The sequence below is a fragment of the Anas platyrhynchos genome, chromosome 7 (genome assembly GCF_047663525.1).
Source record: "Anas platyrhynchos isolate ZD024472 breed Pekin duck chromosome 7, IASCAAS_PekinDuck_T2T, whole genome shotgun sequence".
NCBI lineage: Eukaryota > Metazoa > Chordata > Aves > Anseriformes > Anatidae > Anas > Anas platyrhynchos.
In genome coordinates this window covers 38,196,360-38,218,138 of record NC_092593.1, presented here as the reverse complement: position 1 = coordinate 38,218,138, position 21,779 = coordinate 38,196,360, and the positions used below count along the sequence as shown (strand labels likewise).

The following is a 21,779-nucleotide window of genomic DNA, read 5'->3' as shown; positions in this document are numbered from 1 at the left end:
TACAGCAATTGTGGCTGCTTGATGGTCCCACAAGAAAAACCTGTTTTTGAAGGGTGAGTTAGTTATAGGAGAACTACGTGTGGAATGAAGTACACTTAAGGTTAGCTTACCAGCTTCCCAAGTGAGCCTAGATTTTACCAGAATTAAACCCAGAAGAGACCAATACATCATGCAGTCAGACTCAGTCTGATTTCCCCTGTATTACAGGCCCCTCAGTGGCGCCCAAACTTTTAACTAGCCTGAGTATCGCAATTCTCAGAAAACTGGACCACACTGAGAGACCAGCCCAAAGTTTTAACTAGCCTGATTATTACAATTCTCAGAAAACTGCTGAGAGACCAGCAGCAGGCTGTCTGGTGACGGTATGGAGACACATATGGCTGGGTTCTCCTCACAGAGCCAGGACTGCGCCCAGCGGTGACGCTGCTCCATTTTGTAGGCCGTGGGGTGGCCTGGAGGGTGCTCCTAGTTTTATCAGAGGGAAGATCCCTTCCCCGTGTGAGATCTGGTGGTCACAGGAGCAGGACATGCTGTTGTGGTCTCCCGGGCTACATGTGCTCCCTCAGAAGTGGTCGTCCTGTTGAGGTCCACATTGTACCTGATGTCTGGTGCTTCTGAGGGGACAGCCATGGCATTCGAGTGCGCTGCGGAAGGAGAGAGGGGGATGAGGAGTGAGATGTCGTTCAGGATCTCTGCAAGTAATTGACTGAGGAATGGAAGCATGAGGCTGAATGTTAACAATGTTCTTATTTTAGAGTAGGAATTTTTCTGAGCACATTTAGGGTGTGTGAAGGAGGGAGAATATCAGGGCTGCTGACCTGAGTGGCAGTCCCAACAGAGCTGCCACAAATATCTGGCCTTTCCTGAAGGGATTTTTGCTGTTTCCACCTCAGAAGCATTTAACCAGGAAAGAAAAACAAACAAACCAAAAAACCAAACTTTTCTCTGGTACTTTTTTTGCATTGGGTATTTGCATTCATGAGTAAATGCTGCTGGTCCAAAAAAAAACAGCATGAAGGCTATGAGATAAACGAGCTCTTACTTCTTCTTCTGGCTGTGAGATAACATACAATCTGTACCCACACGGTCACACCAGAAAAGGCCCTCTCTGTAAGTGCAGCTGTGCCAGCAAAATTGTGCTTTTGTTGATAATGTTTATTTACCAACAGAATTTATCGTGGGGCAGGATAGGTAATGATGACAAAAGCAAAGCTTTGCTGCTATCATGTCTTCCGCACTAGGAATACTTTGTTATAATTTCTAGTTGTTCTGGTAAAGACTTGTGATGTGAACATGGTTGCACATAAAAGTGCATGCCCTTTATTCCTGGGAAGCTTCAGTCCTCTTCTGCAGGCTCAGCAGTTCGTGCACTGTCAGTAAACGAGTGCTTATCTCAGGCCGTATACAGTTGCAGTTGAGAGGGAGAACGATGAAAAACATTCCACAATAAAACTAGATTTGCAAATTAAACATGACACAGAAAAGCTTTGATGCTTTTACAGTATCTAGCCCAATAGTGACCTTTTACAGTTATTTAGAAAAATTGGTTTGTTTCTAGATTTGCTACATACATCCCAGGCTAACAGGCTTCTTAGGATACTTGCATAGACTGAGTTTTCTTTTCTGTTGGATTTGCTACCACTGAAAGCAGGTGATAATCACCTTTACTTTGCACATTTGATGTAATTCACATTGCTTCAGCACAAGAGAGGTTGATTAGCAAACCAGGACAAACTAAGGACCTAAATTTTTTCATCTAAGATTAGAAAAAAAAGGTTGCAATAGAACACCCTTAAGCAAGAAACTTTGTATATATATGTATTTGTATATATACACAAAGTATGTGTGTGTATATATACTTGTACATATAACACTAAACATTGCTTCTTGTCAGGCTGCAAGGTTGTGGGACCATGTTTGGGATATGGCGGTGGTGATATGGGTATCACAGAGACGAGCATATTTAGAAGGAGTTAATGTGGTTGCGAGGGTGGGTTTACTGGGGATATAAGACGTAAGTCTTCAGGAGGCCAGAGAAAACTTGATTTTTTTTTTGGTTGGCAGAACAGTGTGTTTCCTTACCTGATCCTCGCAATGCTGACACCCTCAGCATTCCTGAAATTCATCCTTTAAGTGTTAACTTGTACTTTCCATTTTCTCACTATTGCATGTTCCTTCAGGCTTCAGCTAGCTTGTATTTATGGTTTCCCTCACACACACAAAAAAAAAAGAAAAAAAAAAGAAAAAAAAAAGATTTATTTTTATGTTCATTTTTGTTGGCCAACTAGCCCTTTTATCCTGCATTTCATCTTCTCAAGATATAGGTACCTGCACAGAACAACTTCTCAGGAAAGCTCACATACACTAAAGGCTGTGAACAATTGGAGGGAGAAGAATTAGGGAAGAACAGGGAATTCCTTCATCTGCATGGAGGAAAAGGAGTCTTTGGGTGCTGTAGGCAGATGCAGGAAGGAAGGCAAGGAGAGGGGATATGTTGTATCTGCAGTGAGATGCAGCATGGAGATGGGAAAGAGGAAAGTTAGGAGATGGCATCCAAGGAGCCTTGGGATGGTGCAGGGCAGAGCCTCTGCCAGGGTGCCTATGGAAGAGCACAGGGGCAAGGAGGAAGGAAAAAAAAACGGGGACAAAAATGATAAAAGTTTGATATCAACATGTTATCTATGTGGAAGCTGAAGTTGCTGAGGTCATGCATTGGAAATCATCAGAAAGTAAGCAGTGAAAATAGAAGGCCACATAGCTGAGTAGATCAAAGCAATTGCAGTGACTCTTCTACGCAAGGAGCACTCCTCTTCTTAATGGTGGATAGGGCAGCAGTGTACCAGTACTACTGGAGACTTGCTGTAGGAAATGTACCAACCTTAACAGAAATCAGAAAAACTACATTCATATTTTGTGGTTTAAATTTTGCAGCCAGAGAAAAATAACTTCAGAAAATTATATACCCATATTTCTAGGGAAAAAAAGCACAACAGTTAAATACGGACATAAAGCTGTAGAGAAATTAAACAAAATGCCCTCTCCCCCAAGAACAAACAAACTGGCAAAAAAAACCACCAACCAACTACCACCAACAACAAAATCCACACAAAAGAAACTATGTATAAAAGTTTATGTATGTTTGTGTTTTTTTTTTTTGAAGGGGCTTTCTGAAAATTGGATAATAGTCCTGTGTGGATAGTTGTAGGTTCTTGAGTTGTTTCTGCCAACAAATGTGCATTTTTCCTACATCCTGAGAACACTCCATGTGTCTTTTGAGCATGTCTTTTTAATTTTAATTAGAAGTCTTAAGTTCTTTAGCATTGACTTTGATGTTGAATGCTGGAGATGGGTTTTTCTAATCAGCGTTGTCGTCTGTCCCTCCTCCCTCTCCTGACTATTGCCACAGACAGGCAAGGGAAGGCAGGAGCTCTGTTGTCCAGCTGAATGAGCCCAAATACACAGCTTCACCAGTGGGAATTAGGTGTTGCACTTTGCAGGGAATGTAGAGGTGTTTTAGGAAGGTGTTGGGACACTGCGACTTCCCTGAAGCTCCGTGTCATTGTGGCTACACGTTGCAGGAGAGACGAGCGCTGCGTACGAGCCTTGTGTGGGATCTGCTTCCAGGTGTGGCTGGTGGGCTGCTCAGGGACCCCGTGGGAGCAGCATCTGCACCATGGGGTTTGCACATGTGTGAAGCAACAACTGGAGTGCGGTGAGAATGAAACGCGCATCACTTCGTGGAAGGGGATTAATAAGATTTTCAGGAAAGAGGTTAAACTTGAGGTCATTTCCTTCCTATTGTTACGCTTTTGAATTTTCGCCAAGGAGATGAGTGAAAGGATTTATTTTTGTCTTGGAATGCTTTGAATGTAAATGATGTCTTTACTTTGAATACAGAGAAGTGGAATTGTACTTCATTCCTGCCATTATGCTCTGTGATTTGTCTGAGAAATTGTGGTGTTTTTCGTTATCTTTATGTCAGGTATTCTGGTTAATTAGTCCTTTGAGCTGCTACTATGCCTCCAAATACCATGTTGTGTAAGGGTCCGTGGAGATGCTCTGATCCCCAACATGAAGTGCTAGTGGGTGTATACAAGGAAACAAGACATACAATTCTTGAAAAAGTAGGAAATGGTCTATTTTATGGCCTGTGTCAGAAGAAAGGCTGTCTGTGAAAAATGAGAGCAAGGATCCTTGCTTACTGCTCTGCTAATTTAAACTTCAAAGGCAAGAAGTATTGCTTGTTTCCTATTTGGATGGGGGTGTATGTTATGGCTTCTCCCTTTGCTCAGCTTCTGCAGCCGAAGAAGGCAAGTGTTAGAGAAATACAGCATATTCCTCACCATCCTGCCAGCCATGGGTCAGAAAGTGAATAATTGCTTGTGCTGTGTAAAGTAGTACAGTGCAATAAATGTCAATAATGCAATGCATTTGCTTTGCAGGCAGTCACGGAGCGTGCCACTCAAGAGGGTGCAAGTAGAGGCTTTCCCCTTTTTAACCACAGAGCAGAGCAGCAAGGGGATGGATATGAATCTTTCTCCCGGTGTGCAAGGGAACAAATTGCTGTGGCACCCTGAGAAACAGCCACCTCCCAGCTTGTTTGACTCGGGGTCCCGATATTAAATACCTGTCTACAAGTGTAGTGACGGTACCTGTACATAGGCTGGAGTTCAGAAATGCCACCCAGCATTCCCTTCCTGGACTGAGGCCAGAGCCGGCCACACACTCCAGTCTGTTCTTGAGGTCATGCCCTTGCCTGGAAAGAAGAGCCCAGAGGGCTGCTTTTTTTCATGTGCGAGGCTAGAAGATACACGACAGTCTGGGAACTTTGTTCCTCTCACCTTTTTAGGGGCTTGCTCTGTTGGTATGCAAGAGAGAACGGTTTCCAGCCACCTCATCTTACGTTTCCAGCAATGGTTTGAATTTTTCTTGCAGTAGTCAAATTCTGATGTTCTTTCCCCTCGTGCCTCTGGAAAGTACAATTCCTAGAGGTGCTTATGGAAACAAAATGTTACAGCAGCTTTCAGTTCCTTGTTAGCAAAAAGTCTGTCGTACTTTCTGTGACTGGAAGTATTTGTTGGAAATTTGTCAAGCTGAGGAGGAATAAGTAGTCCTGTAAGTGTTGTTTTTCTTCCTTTTTATTATTTTTTTTTTATTTTTTTTTATTTTTTCCCTCCGGTTTTCACTAGGAAAAAGTAAAATTTGCCTTGAGAGGTTTCACACCATACTCCACAAGCATGCAGTTCCTCATTGTGTGCTGGGAAGGACATGGGCTGCAGGCTGTGGACCAGGTCTGGGCATCTGCTGCAATACTTGAACCCTACTTGCAAACCAGCCTCCAAGCACCCCGCTTGTCTGTGTGGTACTGGGACTGCTTTAGCATGGTTTGGGTCCTTGCCATGATTTTAAGGGTTTTTAAGTCCGTTTCTGGTGTCCGCCAGGAAGCTCAGAGCATCTACTGACCTTCACAAGGAGGGGCAGGGATGGCAGCACTCGGCCCCGTGCTTCTCCTCCTGCTGAGGCGTGCACTGTGGGCACTTACCCTGGGCTAACGGCAGCTTCACCCCAGCTAAACGTCCCAGAGCGGTCTGCTCTACTCTGAAACACCTGGATTTGTAGGGGAGGCCTGTGGGCGGGTGAAATATGGGGTAAACAAAGGCCAGCACTTCCAGTGGGCTCTCGCTGCACTTGTCACTGTGTCGGCCTTGCGGTTGTTTCTAGGGTTTAAAATCCTCCTGTGTACACCAGCCTGCTCCCCGTTGCGTGGGCCGTGGGCTGTGTTTTGGTATCCTCCCATGGAACAGGCAAGGAAGGAAGTGCAGGGAGGATGGGGCTTTTGCATCCTGTACCCTTCAGAGGGGAGTGGCCACAAACAGATTAGTTTGAAGGACATAATACTTCATATGTTTTAACATGGGCTGTTTGGACACAGATAAAAACCTTGGGTAAAGGAGAAGAGGCAGACAGTTGTGTGTTGCTGCTAGAAACTGTCTGGGAGTTCGAGGACATCCTTCTGAAATCCTTTCCTTAAAATGACAGGAGGAAGAGAGAACGGAGAAGCAGCTCGAGAAGCAGTGACTCTGCAGCAGTGTTAATGCAGAGCTAAAGCTTCCAAAGTTGAGCTACACAGCCTGGCTCTGGAAGGCAACTTCTGCAGAAAATACTGTTTGTGGCTGGGAGCAGGGATGCTACTTTCAGGATCCATCCTGTAAACACTGATTTTTTTTCTTAATTCTCCAGTTTGTTAATTGGACTCAAATGGAGGCATGCAGTTTAGGATCCACAGATACCCTTTGGAACGGCCAGGTAAGGCTCGATGGTGCCACAAAGTATTGCTCTCGTTTCAGCGTTGTGCTGCCCACACTGGTGCTACCTTCTGGGAAAAATACTCCGGTTCTACTAGAAAGCCCCCAAACTGTTTCTAGACTGATATTGGGAATTATGTGAATATCCCAGGCTGTATGCTGCATGCAGTGAGTTAACAGTTGGTTGCAGAGCAGTAGGTGATACGTGGTGTATTTTAAATGGGTTGCTATAATGCGATTTATTCTAATACTTGTTTTCAATGAACACTCTGCCTGCAAGTGCTAATTTGCTTACCGGCTTTCCAGAAGAGGAACGAGGCCTCAGGGAATGAAAGTTGTCTTCTCCATTAAATGTGTCCTGACGCAGTTTTGTATTGCTTTTAAGCATATTTTGGAGAAAAGGAGGAAATTAAACTATTTCATTTTTTTTCATTGAACACTGTGCTACTTCTACAATGATTACCCGCAGGTTATTATTGCTAATTTTTTGTATTTGTAGGATTAAAATGAGGGTACAAAGACAAAATACCGCACAAAATTTAGTGTTAGAAACTTGTGTCATCAGTTGCTCAAAATGCACAGTTGGTACTCTCAGTCATGTTCTTGCTAATTTTACATTTTTGGTGCTGGTCTCTTTTATTGCTTGGAACCCTTTCCTCACAACATCAAGCGGGGGGCACTTACTGGCAGCAGGGCTGGGATTTTGGAAGCCATGCAGTAGAATGCCTGTACAGCAGACTTCTGTTCTACACTGCAAATGCCATCCTAAAAACGTCCTGATGCTTGACTCAAAATTAAGTTCAGGATTATCTTCCAATGCAGCTGTTAACTTACAACCCTGTAAGTCTTAAAGACTAAGATAAACGATAACATAAAATGGACAGAGGATGATACTAAACAGTATGCTTATGAGAGAAACTGGTATCAAATCAGAGAATCTCAGCTTGAGGCAAACCTATACTTAGCCTTGCCATCTACCAGCCTTCCAGCTCCTCTGATGTACACTGTAAGAGAACACCTGATGAAAGAAATAATGTTTAGAACAATGCTTTGTGAGTGTCCCTGGGCTGGGAATACACACACCCCTTGGTAACGCATCATCTTCAGTGCCCAGGAATTTATTAAAGTTAACCCAAAATGCTACGGGGTCAGCGTTCTGACAATCTGAACTTAATTTAAGTTTTAAAATTAAGAATAAACAATACAAGCTCTTAAAAAGATTTTGCATAGAACTTCTTCCAGGAAGGGATGAAAAAACAGAGATTAGGAGGTAAATCCCAGGATAACAGAATTATGTGGGGATACAATGCTGTTACCAACATGATTGATCTTTTCTGAGCTCAGCTGCATGGATTTTCAAGAGCTGTGAATTAGAAAAATCCATATACGGCAGCGAAAGATGAAAATTATAAAATTGTATGTAATTAAATCCATTCAGTGACATTCTGAATCTCTTTAGCAGCACCTTCTCTCTGAGCTCTGTGTTCAAGCATCTATAAATAAGTTATTTGATTGCAGTAGGGAACTTCAGCATTTTTTTCCTATGCAATAAATCCACGATATTTTATTATTAGGAGTTTGTAACTTCTTTAACGCTTTTGATTTTTAAGAGTAAAAATCCTTTGTGTTCCTGGAGATGAGCCTGTTCTCACACAGCCTAACACTAGAGACCACAGAAGGTGGGACCAGAAGATGAGCATTGGTTTGCACGTGAGCAGTCTGTGCACTGGGAATATCAGGCTGCCTTCGGTAACAACCAGTAGCAGTTCTTGCTTTTAACTTGTTTTGTTGTCTAAGACTATATCTGTTTTTGTTTTTTTTTTTGGTGGGTTGAAACCTGGCTGAACTGCTGCCTTTGATGTGTTGTGATCAGTTGTGAGCTGGTCCTTCCCCTCCGCTCTGCACTGGTAAGACCGCATCCCAGTGCACTGGGCTGCAGTACAGAGGATGCATGGATGCACTGGAGCTTCTGGTGGCTCTTACTCTTGTACAAGTGCTGTTTTATTGTGCAAACTCGTTGGTAAAAATGATGCTGCCATCTTTCATGCAGCTGCCCATACGTTTACTCAGTACTTGCGTATTGCCTTGCACATGAGATAGCTGTGCCGGGCTGACAGCTGGCAGGGGGAGCTGCCTCCCCTGCACAGCCACGGTAGGGCTGGGGACACGGGGACAGACGAACTGCTGACACGGAGGGCACAAGCTGGAGACGTTGCATGTGCCTGATTCACCTTGAAGGGTTTTGTAATGATGGCAAAGCCTGAAAGAGAAAACATTACTCTGAACAGGTTTGCTTCACAGCGATTTCAAAGAGCACTGGGCAGTGTAGAGTCTGTACAGGGATATTTATTACAACCTGCCTCTTATTGCAGAGCGACATACGTTCTCACATGCCCTGATATGTGTGGGGCTTGCAGCACAGCGAGAATCAAGTTACTTTCTGTAATATTTCATGCTTTTAGAAGATAAGATTATACTGTGGATCTTCCACTGTTCTGTTTGTTTCAGCAGTGTAGACTGACTTGACGAGATACCAGTGCAGAAGGATGATATTTGGTTGCATATTTTATGTTCTGGGAATGGATATTTATATCTTTTCTTTGGCCCAGATTCTAGAACAGCAGCCAGTTTCACAAACAGCAACAATTACCAGCTAAAAGGGGAGCAGAGCTTCTTACGGTTGAAGTTCCCTAGGGGTACTATGTAAAGGTTTTGGAGAAGAGGAGAGATGAGGTAGTGGTAATTTTGACTTCTGACGTGATGCTTTTCATGCTGTCAAGCGCTTCTTTGTTTTACCCAGCTGAATATCGCTGAGACTATCACAGTTAAACTTTTTGGTTATGATTTTGATAGGTGAATTTCTGCAGTATTATGTATACTTCAGTATTTTCATGCTATTTGATTTCTTTTGCTCTTTGGTTCCTTTCTTTTTCTAAATCCATGAACTAGGGTTTGTATTTTCCATATACATCAGTAATGTTGTTTTATCCCCTATGTAAAAAACTTCACACAAGTAGAAGAAATCAGCTGTTTCAGGAGAAAATGATATCTGCCCAAAATAAATTCTGTAATTTGAGTGGATTGCTGTCAGGCAGTGGCCTGTCAGCATTTTCCATCCATCCGTCTCCACCACCTTCTGTTGCAATGGCAATGTGCCTATGGGCAGAGTATCAGGGATTCTTCTTCGGTCTTTGTTACTGCAAAATGGGCTATTCCAGGGCGAAATGGCTGAAAATCTTATTTGTTGTTGAATTTTATTAATTAAGGTGTTAGAAAATGTGCTTTTTTTTTTTTTTTGTAACTGTCAGCTCAGGATTTCATGCTTACCTTGCATGTTGTTCATGCGGGACCTTTCCTAACCTCACCGATGTCCTGGTAAAGATTTCTGTCGGCTTTGTTTAGTTACGGATTTAAAAAACAAAGAACAATTGCTTGTACCTGAAGTGTTGGAAATCTCACTGTTAAGGGCTAATTTCATTCCTTCAAACTTCCTTGATTTGCTGAAAAAGAAAATACTCCAACAATTCATGTTTATGGTCATAGTATACTGATTATCTCTCCTTCTGCTTAGAATTATGAACAGATTTTTCTCCAGTTGGTTAAATACAGCTATTGAGAAGAACCAGAGCATGTAAAAGGAACTTTCTTCCTCCATTTATCTCTTTATTTACCTAGACATAATTAGAACAGTAAATAGTTTAAAAGTATTTGTGTTTCAAATATCCATTGAATTTCTCAAAAATCTGCATGCTTTTGGTAGCAGTGGTTTGGATAACCAAGATTGTGTCATGGAGTAGGCAGTCCTGTAGATATGCTAGAAGTTAAACTAGCGCTCTGGGAATCCATGAGATATCTCCCTGAAAGAAGTGGGACCCTGGATAGGGAAAGTACGCTGAATAAGCAAATAAATAAACAAAAATCCACTGTATTGTTTCAGTTAGTGTCATTGCAAACTACAGAGATTTTTGAGGCGCATGGACTGCCTTTTACAGGCTGTGCTTTTTGAGTTCCTCTTTATCTAGTGTTGCAGAATGCACTCAGAGGTGTGTAATAAAAAAAGGAAAATTATTTATTTATTTATTTTGAGAGTGAAGTTTTCAAGTAGTACTGGAAGGAATTAGGACTTTATATTGGAGGCAGCAGGTATGTTTGTCTAACAGCTGCGTAAATGCACTTGTAACATTTCACGATGCATACTTCCAAAGAACTTTCTGTACAAAAGAAGCTGGATTTATGTCAGCTTCCTCTGGGTCATGATAACTGTCTTTGTGCCCCTTCAAACAGCTTCTCCCTCTGTTTTTGTTTCAGTCAAATAGGATGCTGGGTGTCTGAACCCAGGCTGGTAAGTAGGAAACAAACCCCAAGACCTGGTTTTGTTCCTGTTAGAACAAAATGTTTCTTAGGGAGGGAAAAATACTGATAGTGCTAAGCTGATCTTCAGAGACTTCATGTTTACTTCTCAGTTCTCCTCTTTTGAATCACTGAATTGCTCATTTGTATTTCTGGCTTACTAAGCGACAATCCTTTGGACCTCTAACTCTCGTTTACTGATAGGTGGTAATACGGTACATGCCAGGAAATCGAATGTGTCAGATTTTTTGGTGTATGTATGAAGATATTCTCACCAGTTTCTAAACTGCAGGAATCCTCTAAAAATAAATCAAGTCCTAATACCTCGAACACCAATTCCATACATCATAGCTAAGGAGCGAATGCTAGATTTCCACAGCACAGAGCGAGACCACTGTATAATATGTTGTGGCAACGCTGTGATGACGTTACAGGCAGCTATACATTCCCAATAGCCTGTCTATTGAGGCAGGGAAGTTTTGGATTTAATGCTTTACCTTGGCAGGCCATCTCTTACAGGAAACCATATATTTACTTTGGTTGTATGTATGTCTGCTCACTCTGCATAAATTGATCTATCAACTGTAAAAGAGAAGCCGTTTACCTTTTGCCAGTTTGCTTTTATATTTAGTTATTTATTTTAACAGAATTTATGTTTTGTGTCTGGGCCTCTTGAACAAACAAACAAACAAAAAAAAGCAACCCTGCTACTATAAATGTTAAATACTATGTGACAATTTTTTTTTTCTTTCCTCTTACAGATGAGAACTCTCCAGCCAATTTCTGGGATTCCAAAAATCGTGGAGTGACTGGCACACAGAAAGGACAAATTGTGTGGCGAATTGAACCTGGCCCTTATTTTATGGAATGTGAGTACATATTTACCCAGTGTAAGGCAAGCATGCCATTGTGTCAAGGGAAACCATCCAGATAGTGCTTGATACACACTTTGTCAAACACTGATAAAACAAATAAATTGATTATATATTTCTAAGCAGCAGCATATTTTTCAATGTGTTTGCCAGACATTACAAAAAATACAGTGACCAAAAAAAAAAAAAAGTTATAGAGTTTACAAAAAATAAAAAGGAAAAAGTTGAGCTCAGAACTGCATTTGTGTTCTAGGGATGTTCTTGGACAATGTACTTCAGTTTAAGGGAACAAAAAATTGCCTTGTTAAATGTTGTGTAGTGTATATGCATTGAAAGATGACGTACCTTCCTAGAAGTTTAAAATTTCAGCTGGAGAAAGCATTAATGGTAAATACACATGAAGGAAAAGATAAAAAAGCAGTAGTTCTTGCTAGTATGTGTTAGTATTAAGGGTAGATTTGTCTCTGGGACGTGCCAGCCTCTTGTCCTGTTGTGTCAAGATTTCTCAACTGACATTTCATTACACTGGGAAACCGCTGGATGGTTTTGAAAGATTGAATCTTGGTGTGACTGGAAGCAACACTCCTCAGCTAAGCTCTGCAGGAAGTGTATTGGTAGCCAACCTTCACATCACAGCCCTTCACCACTTTGTTAGGTGACCAGGATTTGTAGGAAGCAAGCCACTCTGCTGTGAGATATTTTTGCTTTGTTGTTTGCTTTTTAATGAAAAGGAGTATTTTTACTGTCTGAAGTATGTGATCCCCTGCAGAAATTGGGTGTTTTAATTCTAGAACATTGTATATGAGCTTGTTGGAAACTGATATGAGTATCATCAAAGTGGCAATCAGTCCCAAAAGAGCTGTGAGCTGCTCTACCACCTGTTTAGCCTCACAGTAAAGAATCTCCATAAATTAAATAAATAAATAAATAAATAAATAAAATATATATATATACACTCCCACTCCATTTCCTCATTGTATACTGCAGTGCTGCTAACTGTAGGTTTTGGCAGAAATTTTTCTTCCAATTAACAGATATAACATCAGTATATGCATTTTAAGAGGTTCTGGAACCCCTATCCTGTAGATTATTATTAAAAATTCTTCTTTCTAGAAGTTGTCGTTGAACATTGCCAAGTGAATCTATGCATTACACAGCACGGTTTTTTTTTGACAAGGAAAAAAACAAAGGTTTAATGGGATAAAATCACAATTTCAGGAACTTACTACAGAGAAAAATGGTTGAACTGAAGATGAAGGTCAAGAAAATAATAAGGATTTAAAAAAAAAATAACTTTCCTGGTGCCAAAGACGGTGTCATTGAAGCAGATTAAAGTTTATGTTAGAAAGGTTCCTTGCCTCTAATTTCTCTTACATATACTTATATCAATATTGTTGCCTGTACTGGCAGTTTGCCTTCAAGGATATTTGTTTGTATCCTTTAGCATTGCTGTGTCATGTGTGGAGATGAGGCTCTTAGTTCACGTGAATAAATAACCTAGGTTAATGCTTCAAGAATTAGCAGTTTTGACTTAAAATCAGTTTCAACAGACTTGGGACTTTGCAAGCAACTGATATAAAGACAGAAGGATACGTGTTCCTTGCTTGTGGCTAGCTTTACTAATTAACAGTTTTACTCCCATACTATGAACAAAAGAGAAGCAGTTACACGGCAGCTGAGAACTGTAAAAAGGAATGTTTATGGGCATATGCTGCTACAGCACATAGTGTGACAGATAAATATGTCACCAGTAACACTTGTGCTTCTAGTGAGAGGCCAAAAATTGCACTGACGTGCTTAACTGCATTTCTAATTGCACTTTTTAAATTGGGAGATTTCCCAAATACATGACAAAGTTTGCTCAGCAAGGCTTTTCATTTTTGCTTTTAGTGGGGGAGCATTTCTGATGCAGTTATAGGCGGCTTCTCCTTTATGTTACGTGATGTTAGGTTATTTCCCTGCGATGCATCACTACATCACAGCCCCGGTGAATGCCCAGGTGGCCACACAGTTCAGGCATGGCCTCAGTGGGGTTGCCTCTTGCTGCGCAGCACCAGGGGGCTGGGGGAAGAGAACGCAGCCTGGGTTCTCGCTGTGGTCTGCAGGCAGTGATGCTGCCCAGCCTGGGCCAGCCATGGAGATGAACTTAGCTCACCTTTAGGCTCTTTCTCCTGCCCTGGTGCTGATATAATTTGTACTCCCTATAGCACTGTCAGAGCAAGAGGGAGAGGCAAATGGAAGGGCTCATGTCCCCAGGAAATATGTGCCCAATTATTGAAGTTAAGGTATCTCTGATGCATTGAACTGCCATTAGTTTCCAAATTTTGGAAAGAATTCTACAGTTTTAGATTTCTTGTGCTTAGGAATGTCTTCGCCAAGAGGCAGAATGTGTCAGATACACGTCACGGTGTTGGGCGTTTGTCATATTTACTCCTCTCGGTATGACGGGCAGCAGACCATTACCAACTCAGCAGTGCTTTGCTAGGAGTGAAAGGAAGAGCTGGGAGTACAATCAGCAGCAGTATCTTTGATTTTTTGAAGCAGCAGATCCGATAGAAGACGACAACGTCTGTGGGAAAAGGATGGACAAACTGTGTAAATGGATCAATCTAAACTCAGCTGGAGATTAATCACAGTTTCGACATGCTGGTTGGAAAGGACCTCTGAAGGTCTTTGATCCAACCTCCTGCTCAGGGTGGGACTATTACCAACACTTTACCTGGTCAGATGTGGCTTTTAAAGCTCAGTCTTGAAAACCTTTAGGGACAGATTTTGCACATGCTTTAGGATGTTTCCAGTACTGCAGCTTTTCTACAGTTAAGGAAGATTTTTCTTGGCATCTTGTCTGAACCTCAGAAGCTTAAATTTGGGGCTGTCACAAGGTTTAAAATCTTCTGATAGAACTGAAAAGAGTTTTAATTTCTAATCTTTGTAACTACATCTTTCAAACTACCCCTGCTGCAGTTAGATGTTGCCTTAACCTCCTCTTCAACAGACTAAAGAAGGCCAGCTCCTTCAGCCTCTTCTCACAGGTCATGTTATCTCAATCCAACCATCTTCGTAGCCTTCTGCTGTCCCTGCTCCATGTTCTTGAACTCGAGGGACCCAAAACTAGGTGAGGTATTCAAGGTGCGTCCATACCAGCACTGAGTCTGGGGGATAACAAATTCTACCTCTCTGCTGGCCATGCACCTCCCAACGTAACCTGTGAGGTGGTTTGCTGTGCCCGTGGGGAGGTCAGTTGCTGGCTCATACTCAACATGATGTCCAACCTCAGCCCGGGATAAATGAATCTGGCCTGAAGCTGTTTGTCTTTTTGGCAAGGAAAGTGATTAAACTGAAGTTCCTAATGTTGAATGATGAGTTGAGATCAGTCAGCGTGCATATGATCCCAAAGGGTTTGGTTGCATTTTTTCCCAGCAGTGTCAGAGCTCAGGGACATGGCACATGTTTTCACCCGTAATGTAAGATCTCTCCAGGGCAGAGTGCAGAGGATGATAGCATCGCTAACAAGCCATATGCAAATGAATCTTATGCAGAAGGAGGATTTCCATTTTAATTGCATTAATGTTAATCAGTGGGAGTCAGCTGGTTTGGGCCTCAAGCTCCTTCTGAAATCCTCAGATTTGTACCTTGTAAAAAAAACAAAACAAAACAAAAAAAGCATCTTATGCCTTAGTTTGGGAACTGATTTTTCCATGAGGATAATTATAAACTCATTAATAGTTTCACTGAAGTCTGTGGAATTTATACTTGTGTTTAAAGTTAAGCCTTGGTTAAACTTTTTGTCTGAATTTTACATTACTCTGTATCTGCAATCTTTTAACTCAGTTTCCTGGTCATTCAGTTTATTCCTCTTAAAATCCCTCCCTATAGATCCACCACCTCCTATTTCCCAAGCAAGTGCCTTGTAGAGGCAGAGCTGAAGGCCGGCTCCTCTCTTCAGATCAGGCAACCCTCAGAAAACAGGGTGGGGAGAATCTCACTACCTTCATACTAAAAACAGGCATTAATTCCCCCAAGCACCCAAATTAGCTAAATTAGGATGATGAAAGATAATTCTCATATGCTTTAAAAAAAAAAATTGACACAAAAAATCTGTAAACTGTATGCAGAGAGGAGAGAATCAAAGGAGTCAGTGGTGAAATAATGAGAGGTGAACTTAATACATTCCAGAAGTGCAAGCAGCCTCTGGGGGCAGTGGCTGAGGAGGAGGGGGAGGAAAGGAGTTGGGAAGGAAAATAAGTTCAAAGCCCAGCTCACCACCACAAGCAGCTGGTATCCTGAAGCTGTCACCTCCAGATGAAGTGACTGGCTCTGACCTGCAGAGCCAAAGCCGGCAGAGGCAGGAGCTCCTTTGTTTTACCTGGGAAAGGAGCAGAAATGCGCTGAGCACGGCAGGGATCTTTGTCACTTCAGAGATTCAACAAGGTGAATGTGAGCATCAGTGTGCCCAAGATGGTGTTTCCTTCCATAACAGATGTGACTAAAACTTTCTGCTTTGAAGTTTGCTAAAATGTGGGGAAAGGCAAACAATGACTCACTAGCCGGCTCCCTCAGGTTGTTTGCTCTACAGACTACAGAAGGATTGCTAGACGTGACCGCAGCTCTACAAACAGTTTTCTTCCTTCTGCTGTGAAATGAAAGGACGAGTTCAAGGTGTGTCACTCGGAATTGATGGCAGTGGTGTGAAGGTGCAACACAGCTCAGTGCCTTTGTGTTATGCTCATGTCGTGGTGTTTATCACGACATCAGGCTAAGTTCTTTAAGTATGTCAGGACTTTTAGCGTCTGCTCCAGGAGCAGAGTTAATGTGGCAGAGAGCTTCTTGGGGCACCGCAGTCTGGGAGCTCAGGATAGCAAGGGCTCCCTCTCAGGGGTGTTGGGGCAGAGGTGGTGGCATTCCTTGTGGAGAACAGAGGTAGCAGAAAGACCGAGTTGAAATGATCCACGGAAATCTTGGTGTGATGGAAAAAGCGTACCATAGAAAGCTTGAGGTGTTCTGAAGATTAGTTGATGAGAGCTGCCTCTCACAGACAAACTGCAGCTTTGATGCCTGCAGTGTGGGCAGGGACAGGTTGTGTTGGATGTGCCACGGGGGAGAAGCGGTATAGTGTGGTCACTGTCAGGCAACACAGAACTGCAGTGCTTATGTACTTCCGTGGGCACAAAGTCTTTAAACCTGCAAACTTCCTAGTAGTTAAAACAGGCCGTGGGGTGTTTCCTGCTGCCTGGAGCAAGTGGCACAGCACGGCGCTTGTGTCCATATAGCCAGCCCGTCCTCCCTTCCCCAGCACATGGGACAGGAGTGTCGGGGATGCTCAGTGACATTATTGATGGTCGTGTGTTTGTACTCGAGTCCATACGTGCTTGGTTTATTGATACAGGTGCCAGGCCAAGAGCTTCCTTTGAGACTGAGTTAAAACTAATCCATAGTGGCAACTGTTGGGATTCATCCAGATGCTGCCAGTTTTGTCACACGAATCACTTCCAAATCACTCTTGGGATGTTTGTGGTTAAATCACTGCTGGTGCCTCACTGCAGTGCTGGGATGGGTGACTGCACAGACTGTTTCTATTTTGTCCTTAAACTCTCACTTTTGTGGCATGACTCTGAGATATATTCAGAAAGCGTGGTGATGATCCATGTGTTTGCATTATACAATATCATGTTACAAATGAGGTTTTATATAGCGTTCCCTCTATTCAGTGCCCATTACAACGAAATTACAAAGTTTGTAAAAATAGCATACCAAGACTGAAATTTGCTGCACATTGCAGTTAGAAGAGTGCACTCCTAGCCCCATTTTTTCTTTAAAAAAAAAAACACCAACAACCTAATATAGATTGAAGAAAAACAAATTGGTTTCATAATTGAACTTGATGTGCTTTTAGCTTTAAAAGGCTGCTCTCATGCAGAGTTGTTGCTATTGTCTAGTAGGGGTAGGAGCACAGTTTAGTGCTCTGCCCAAAGCATTGGTCAATGGTCAGTGCTAATAAATGCTTTATCAACGTAACTTGTTACTCGTACCCAGTGTTTATGTTTTGACCATTTAAATGAAATTGTGAAAATCATATTTTCCTCACACTGAATTGTTCTGAGCCTGGGATGCTTGCCTGCGTGGTCCTGTGTAACCAGTGCCCTTCCAGCACTCTACCAGCACTGTGCTTCTCGTGGTTATTGTCCCAACCCTATTTATAAACTTGTTCACTGAGTAAGAAATACTTTTATTATACTTCTGCTATTTATATCTGTTGTCTCTTACTAGCTATTTTTGTGTATCACAAATAACTGAAATAGGGTTTTGTCTTGTGTTGTGTGTTTTTTTTTGGTTTTTTTTTTTATGATTTGTGGCAAGCCTTGTTGACTTCCTTAAGCATATAATAGCCCAGTGTTTTGTTTTAAAGGTTAGGTTAACCTTTTTGCCAAACTGGAATGGGACAGGCAGGGCTCATGACCGTAAGTAGAAATGCCTCAGAGTTGCAGCAAAGTGTGTGCGGGCGGCAGGGCCAGGTAAGCTGTTGTTTGAGCAACTGTTGCTTAGCGGCTTCCTTTGAGGCAGGTTAGGTGCAGAGAGACCACAGGAGGGGACAGAATTAATCTGTTAGTGATACTAATTTAGCTAAAAAGCTCTCTGTAATTCTGCTTAAATCACTTTCCTTTTTTTAATCCTTCCTTCTGTAAAATAAACTTTGTGATCTACCTGCTGAGGGAGAGGGAGAGTGCCAGAAGGCAGCCTGCTTTGGCACTTGCTCTGCTCTTTGCTGAGCTGCGCTGTTACGAGTAGGAAGTAATCCAAGAGATGGTTGGTTAAAATGATGCAGGGGAAAGAGCGCTAAATACTTGAACAAAAAGGTTGTGTTTAATGAACAGTCACGCTAAGAAAATAAATTCACCTGACAGGATGTGCAGAGCACTTTTAAATTCTTGCAGTTGTCTATTGGCTGTTTGTGTTCAGCTGGGAAAAAATAGGGTTTAACCTGGTGTTTTTTCCCTGGATTACTTCTCCCTTTATACATTTGTAACATCTGAATGTGAGTGATCTAATTTGTGTTTAATTTGTTAATTTGTACCAGAGTTTTCTTAAATGATTTGCAAAACATGCTCTCATACTTTTTTTATGAGCTTCTGTGATGTCAGCTTTTTCTCAGTGTGGGGACATACGTTTATATCTGCAGAGAGCCATGGATTCAGCTTGAGTGACTCCCGGCATCTTGCTGCAGAGTCCAGGAGCTCTGAGCCGCTGTGCATTTTCTGTGCAGCTAGCAGGGAGCAGCGGTCATCTCCACAGGCCGCTGCAACCCAGCAAGGGTTTGACTTATTTTCTGGAGGTGACTATTATTATAAGCAGATCTCTCTCTGTTATTGAAGAGGCGAGAGTGCGTGGTCCATAGAGGGAAGTACAGCATTATGCTGCATTTCAGGCAGGAGTTCTTGAAATTCAGGTATCACTGCTTGAGTCCCAGAAACCTTTCTTAAGTGACACCTTTCTTAATTCCAACATTTTATGTAATGGACTTGAGCTATAAAACTATGGTTATAAAATGTTAACATCTATTAGCTTTTAAAGAAGGGGATTATGGTCTTATCCAGATTAATTAACATGTATCCCTTTTTATATGGCTCTGTGGTATCTTTCAAAGAATCATAGATACCCCGATTTCATTTTGTCCTATTTTTAAACGAAGAGGAAATGTCTGGTCGCTGTAGGAATTCCTCGCGGTCTGTGTGATGTCTGGAGGAACGTCAGGGACAATGGGACGTGTGGCAGCAAGAACAGAGAGCTAGGTACAGTCACTTTTTCCCATGAATGAAAATAGTTTTTGTTCTGCAAGGTCACATTTTTTCTTTAATCAAGCAGACAGCATATAGTCCTGTGGTCAGGTACAAGTGTCTTCCCCTTGCTGGATTTATTGCTGTTAAATTTTTCAGTTCAGATCACATACAAAGCAAGCTGATTAACTCGTTGGGGGAAGCAGTAGTAGCAACGAGAAACAAGAGAAGGGCAAGTTTACACTGAAAGGAAACACCTGAAAATGAGGTGGCAGGAGGAATAAAAGAAACTAGGAAAACTTTAGGTGATGCATGCTATTTAGCAGTCTATACTATGGAACAGCTGAGAGGAGGCCTGTATATTAAGATGGTATTGACCTCAGCTTTCTAAATATTCAAGTCCTGTTTGCAGGAGCTTACTGTTTCTGAAGATTTGTTTGTATTTCGGGGGCCTTGTTTATATGTAAGTAGAGAGGTGTTCTATCAGGAGTAGGCACAGACACCTATTATCAACATATCTGGGGCACAGAAATCCATCAGACATGAAGAACAAACATTCAAATCACAGTTTTTCTGATAACACAGAAGAAGCAATGTCAAAGAGCTACATCCTCAGCGTGTTTGAATTGACAGGATTCCTCTGAGATTTCTTTCACTGTTAAGTATTAATTGTAGCTTTTAGCACTGTTACATATATCTAAATAAATATATGTATGTATATAAAAAATTAGCTGCCTCTGGTTCTGTGAGGGCACTGTATTCTTGCTGTGCACAAGATCAGATTTTGCAAACCTATATTCACATCAGCAATATCTGGCATAAGCATGCCAGATAGCCCATTTTTCAATTTCATGCTGAATTTCAAGTGCAGCTTCTCCCTTGTTAATCCCAGTGCCACAATGCTAACAGCACCTCCAAGGTTCCTGTGTGTAGAGCTGTATAAAGCCCAAACCAAATCAATGCTACTTCTCTTGGTGAGAGTAGTTGTCTCCAGATGCCATGTCTTAACTTCTCTTTTTTCTAATAGTTTTTCTAAGCTTTTTTTTTTTTTTTTTCTTTCTAAATTCAGTTTGTATGAAATGGATCGTCGGATCTATTTCTAGAATCAGATGTTGTCTTCTACCACCAGCCACATACAGGTGTTGGAGAGTACTGCATGCTTGTAGAAGTCACTGAGAGGAAGAAATCCAAGGATCCAAAGCTTGTAGTATTGCATTTCTGCCTGCAGGAGAATTTAAGTGCCAGTGTAGTGAGAATGTATAACAAACTTCTGTCTGCATTACGGGCTGTCTGCAAATAAGAGCAGCAGCTGATAGCTCTTCCAGTGCTAGCTTCTTTTTCTGAAGTGACAAGATGAGAGTAGGAGGAAGAGGGATCAGAAGTTCTTCCACCTCCTCCCTCCCTGTGAGCCCAGCTTTGAAGGTCAGTTCTGAGGTGCATCCTCTCTCTTAAATGAATGTTGACTTACTGCAGCAAATTAAAAAAAAATAAAAATCCTTCTTGGCTGAGCAGACCTGCAGAATGGATTTTTCATCCTTCTGAGTAGGGATAAGTGGGCATTTTATCTCGCAGTGATGAAGTACCTCAGCCCTAAGGAATCATGTCCCACAACCATATTCAGTACATGCAGTTTTGTAGTTTTGGGCTTCCAACGTACTGTTAAACCAAGTGGAAGGAGTTGAATAGCCAATACTTTTATGCACACCCTCCAGTTCTGTCCAAACCGGTTGCTGTAATTTGTGCCTGCCTGTGGCCATTTTTGTCTGGCCGTGGTCACTTCTGTACCCAGAGGTAAACCCTCATCAACCTCCTACAGAAGAGATGTTCCAGTGGGGAAGGAAAACAGGGAGATTGTTCCAGACAGGGAAAATCCCACAGGATCAAGGCCAGCTATAATTATAGCTGTGCTGCTATGTTAGAAGAATGCAGAGGAACAACAGTAGAGGTCGGGCTTCACTGAAACATAATACTCCTTTGTCTGCAGCAAATGCAGTTTAGCAAACAAAACTTTATTCAGTGGGACCAGAAGTGTGGTGAAACGTTCACCCTTCCTGTGTTCCAGTATGAAGTGCTTCAAGCTTCCTTCAGATACGTATCATGCAACTTCTTCCAGAGTCTGACAGGGATCGGGCTAGTAGCAAATAGTTCAGTGAGTCTTTTTCATAATGATTATATTGAAATAGTAGCAGAAATACAACCTGCAGAATACACAAAGAGTAGATAACCAGCTGCTCTATTCTTAATTTCCTGCTAAAGTATTTCTAAAGGCAGATCGCTGAGTGATGGATTGTACTCATACAGAATGAGCTTTAAAGAGCACTCTGCATGTTAATAGCTTTCTACCATGAACAACTGTACTTGGATCTCCATTCCCACCAGAATGTCAGGATATCTGTAGGGCTAATGCAGAATCCAAGTGATAAGAGCCTGAATTTTTAATATTTTATCTCATGCTCAAGTTTTATCTCTTATTACTACCC

At 41.9% G+C, this 21,779-nt stretch overlaps 1 protein-coding gene across 6 annotated transcripts in view; it reads left to right on the top strand.

Moving 5' to 3' along the window:
- The window catches only part of HECW2 (HECT, C2 and WW domain containing E3 ubiquitin protein ligase 2), a 192,474-nt gene that overhangs the window by 97,541 nt on the left and 73,154 nt on the right, over positions 1-21,779 (top strand). For 5 of the 6 annotated variants that reach the window (XR_011810504.1, XM_072040570.1, XM_072040569.1 and 2 more), the window contains exon 3: positions 11,417-11,524. Coding sequence is in view for 5 of the 6 variants with exons in the window: in XM_072040570.1 (XP_071896671.1) it covers positions 11,417-11,524 (108 nt within the window). In the remaining variant the exon portion in view is untranslated. Of the gene's footprint in view, positions 1-6,240; positions 6,307-11,416; positions 11,525-21,779 lie in introns of all 6 variants that reach the window. The other variant, XM_072040571.1, reaches the window with a different exon arrangement.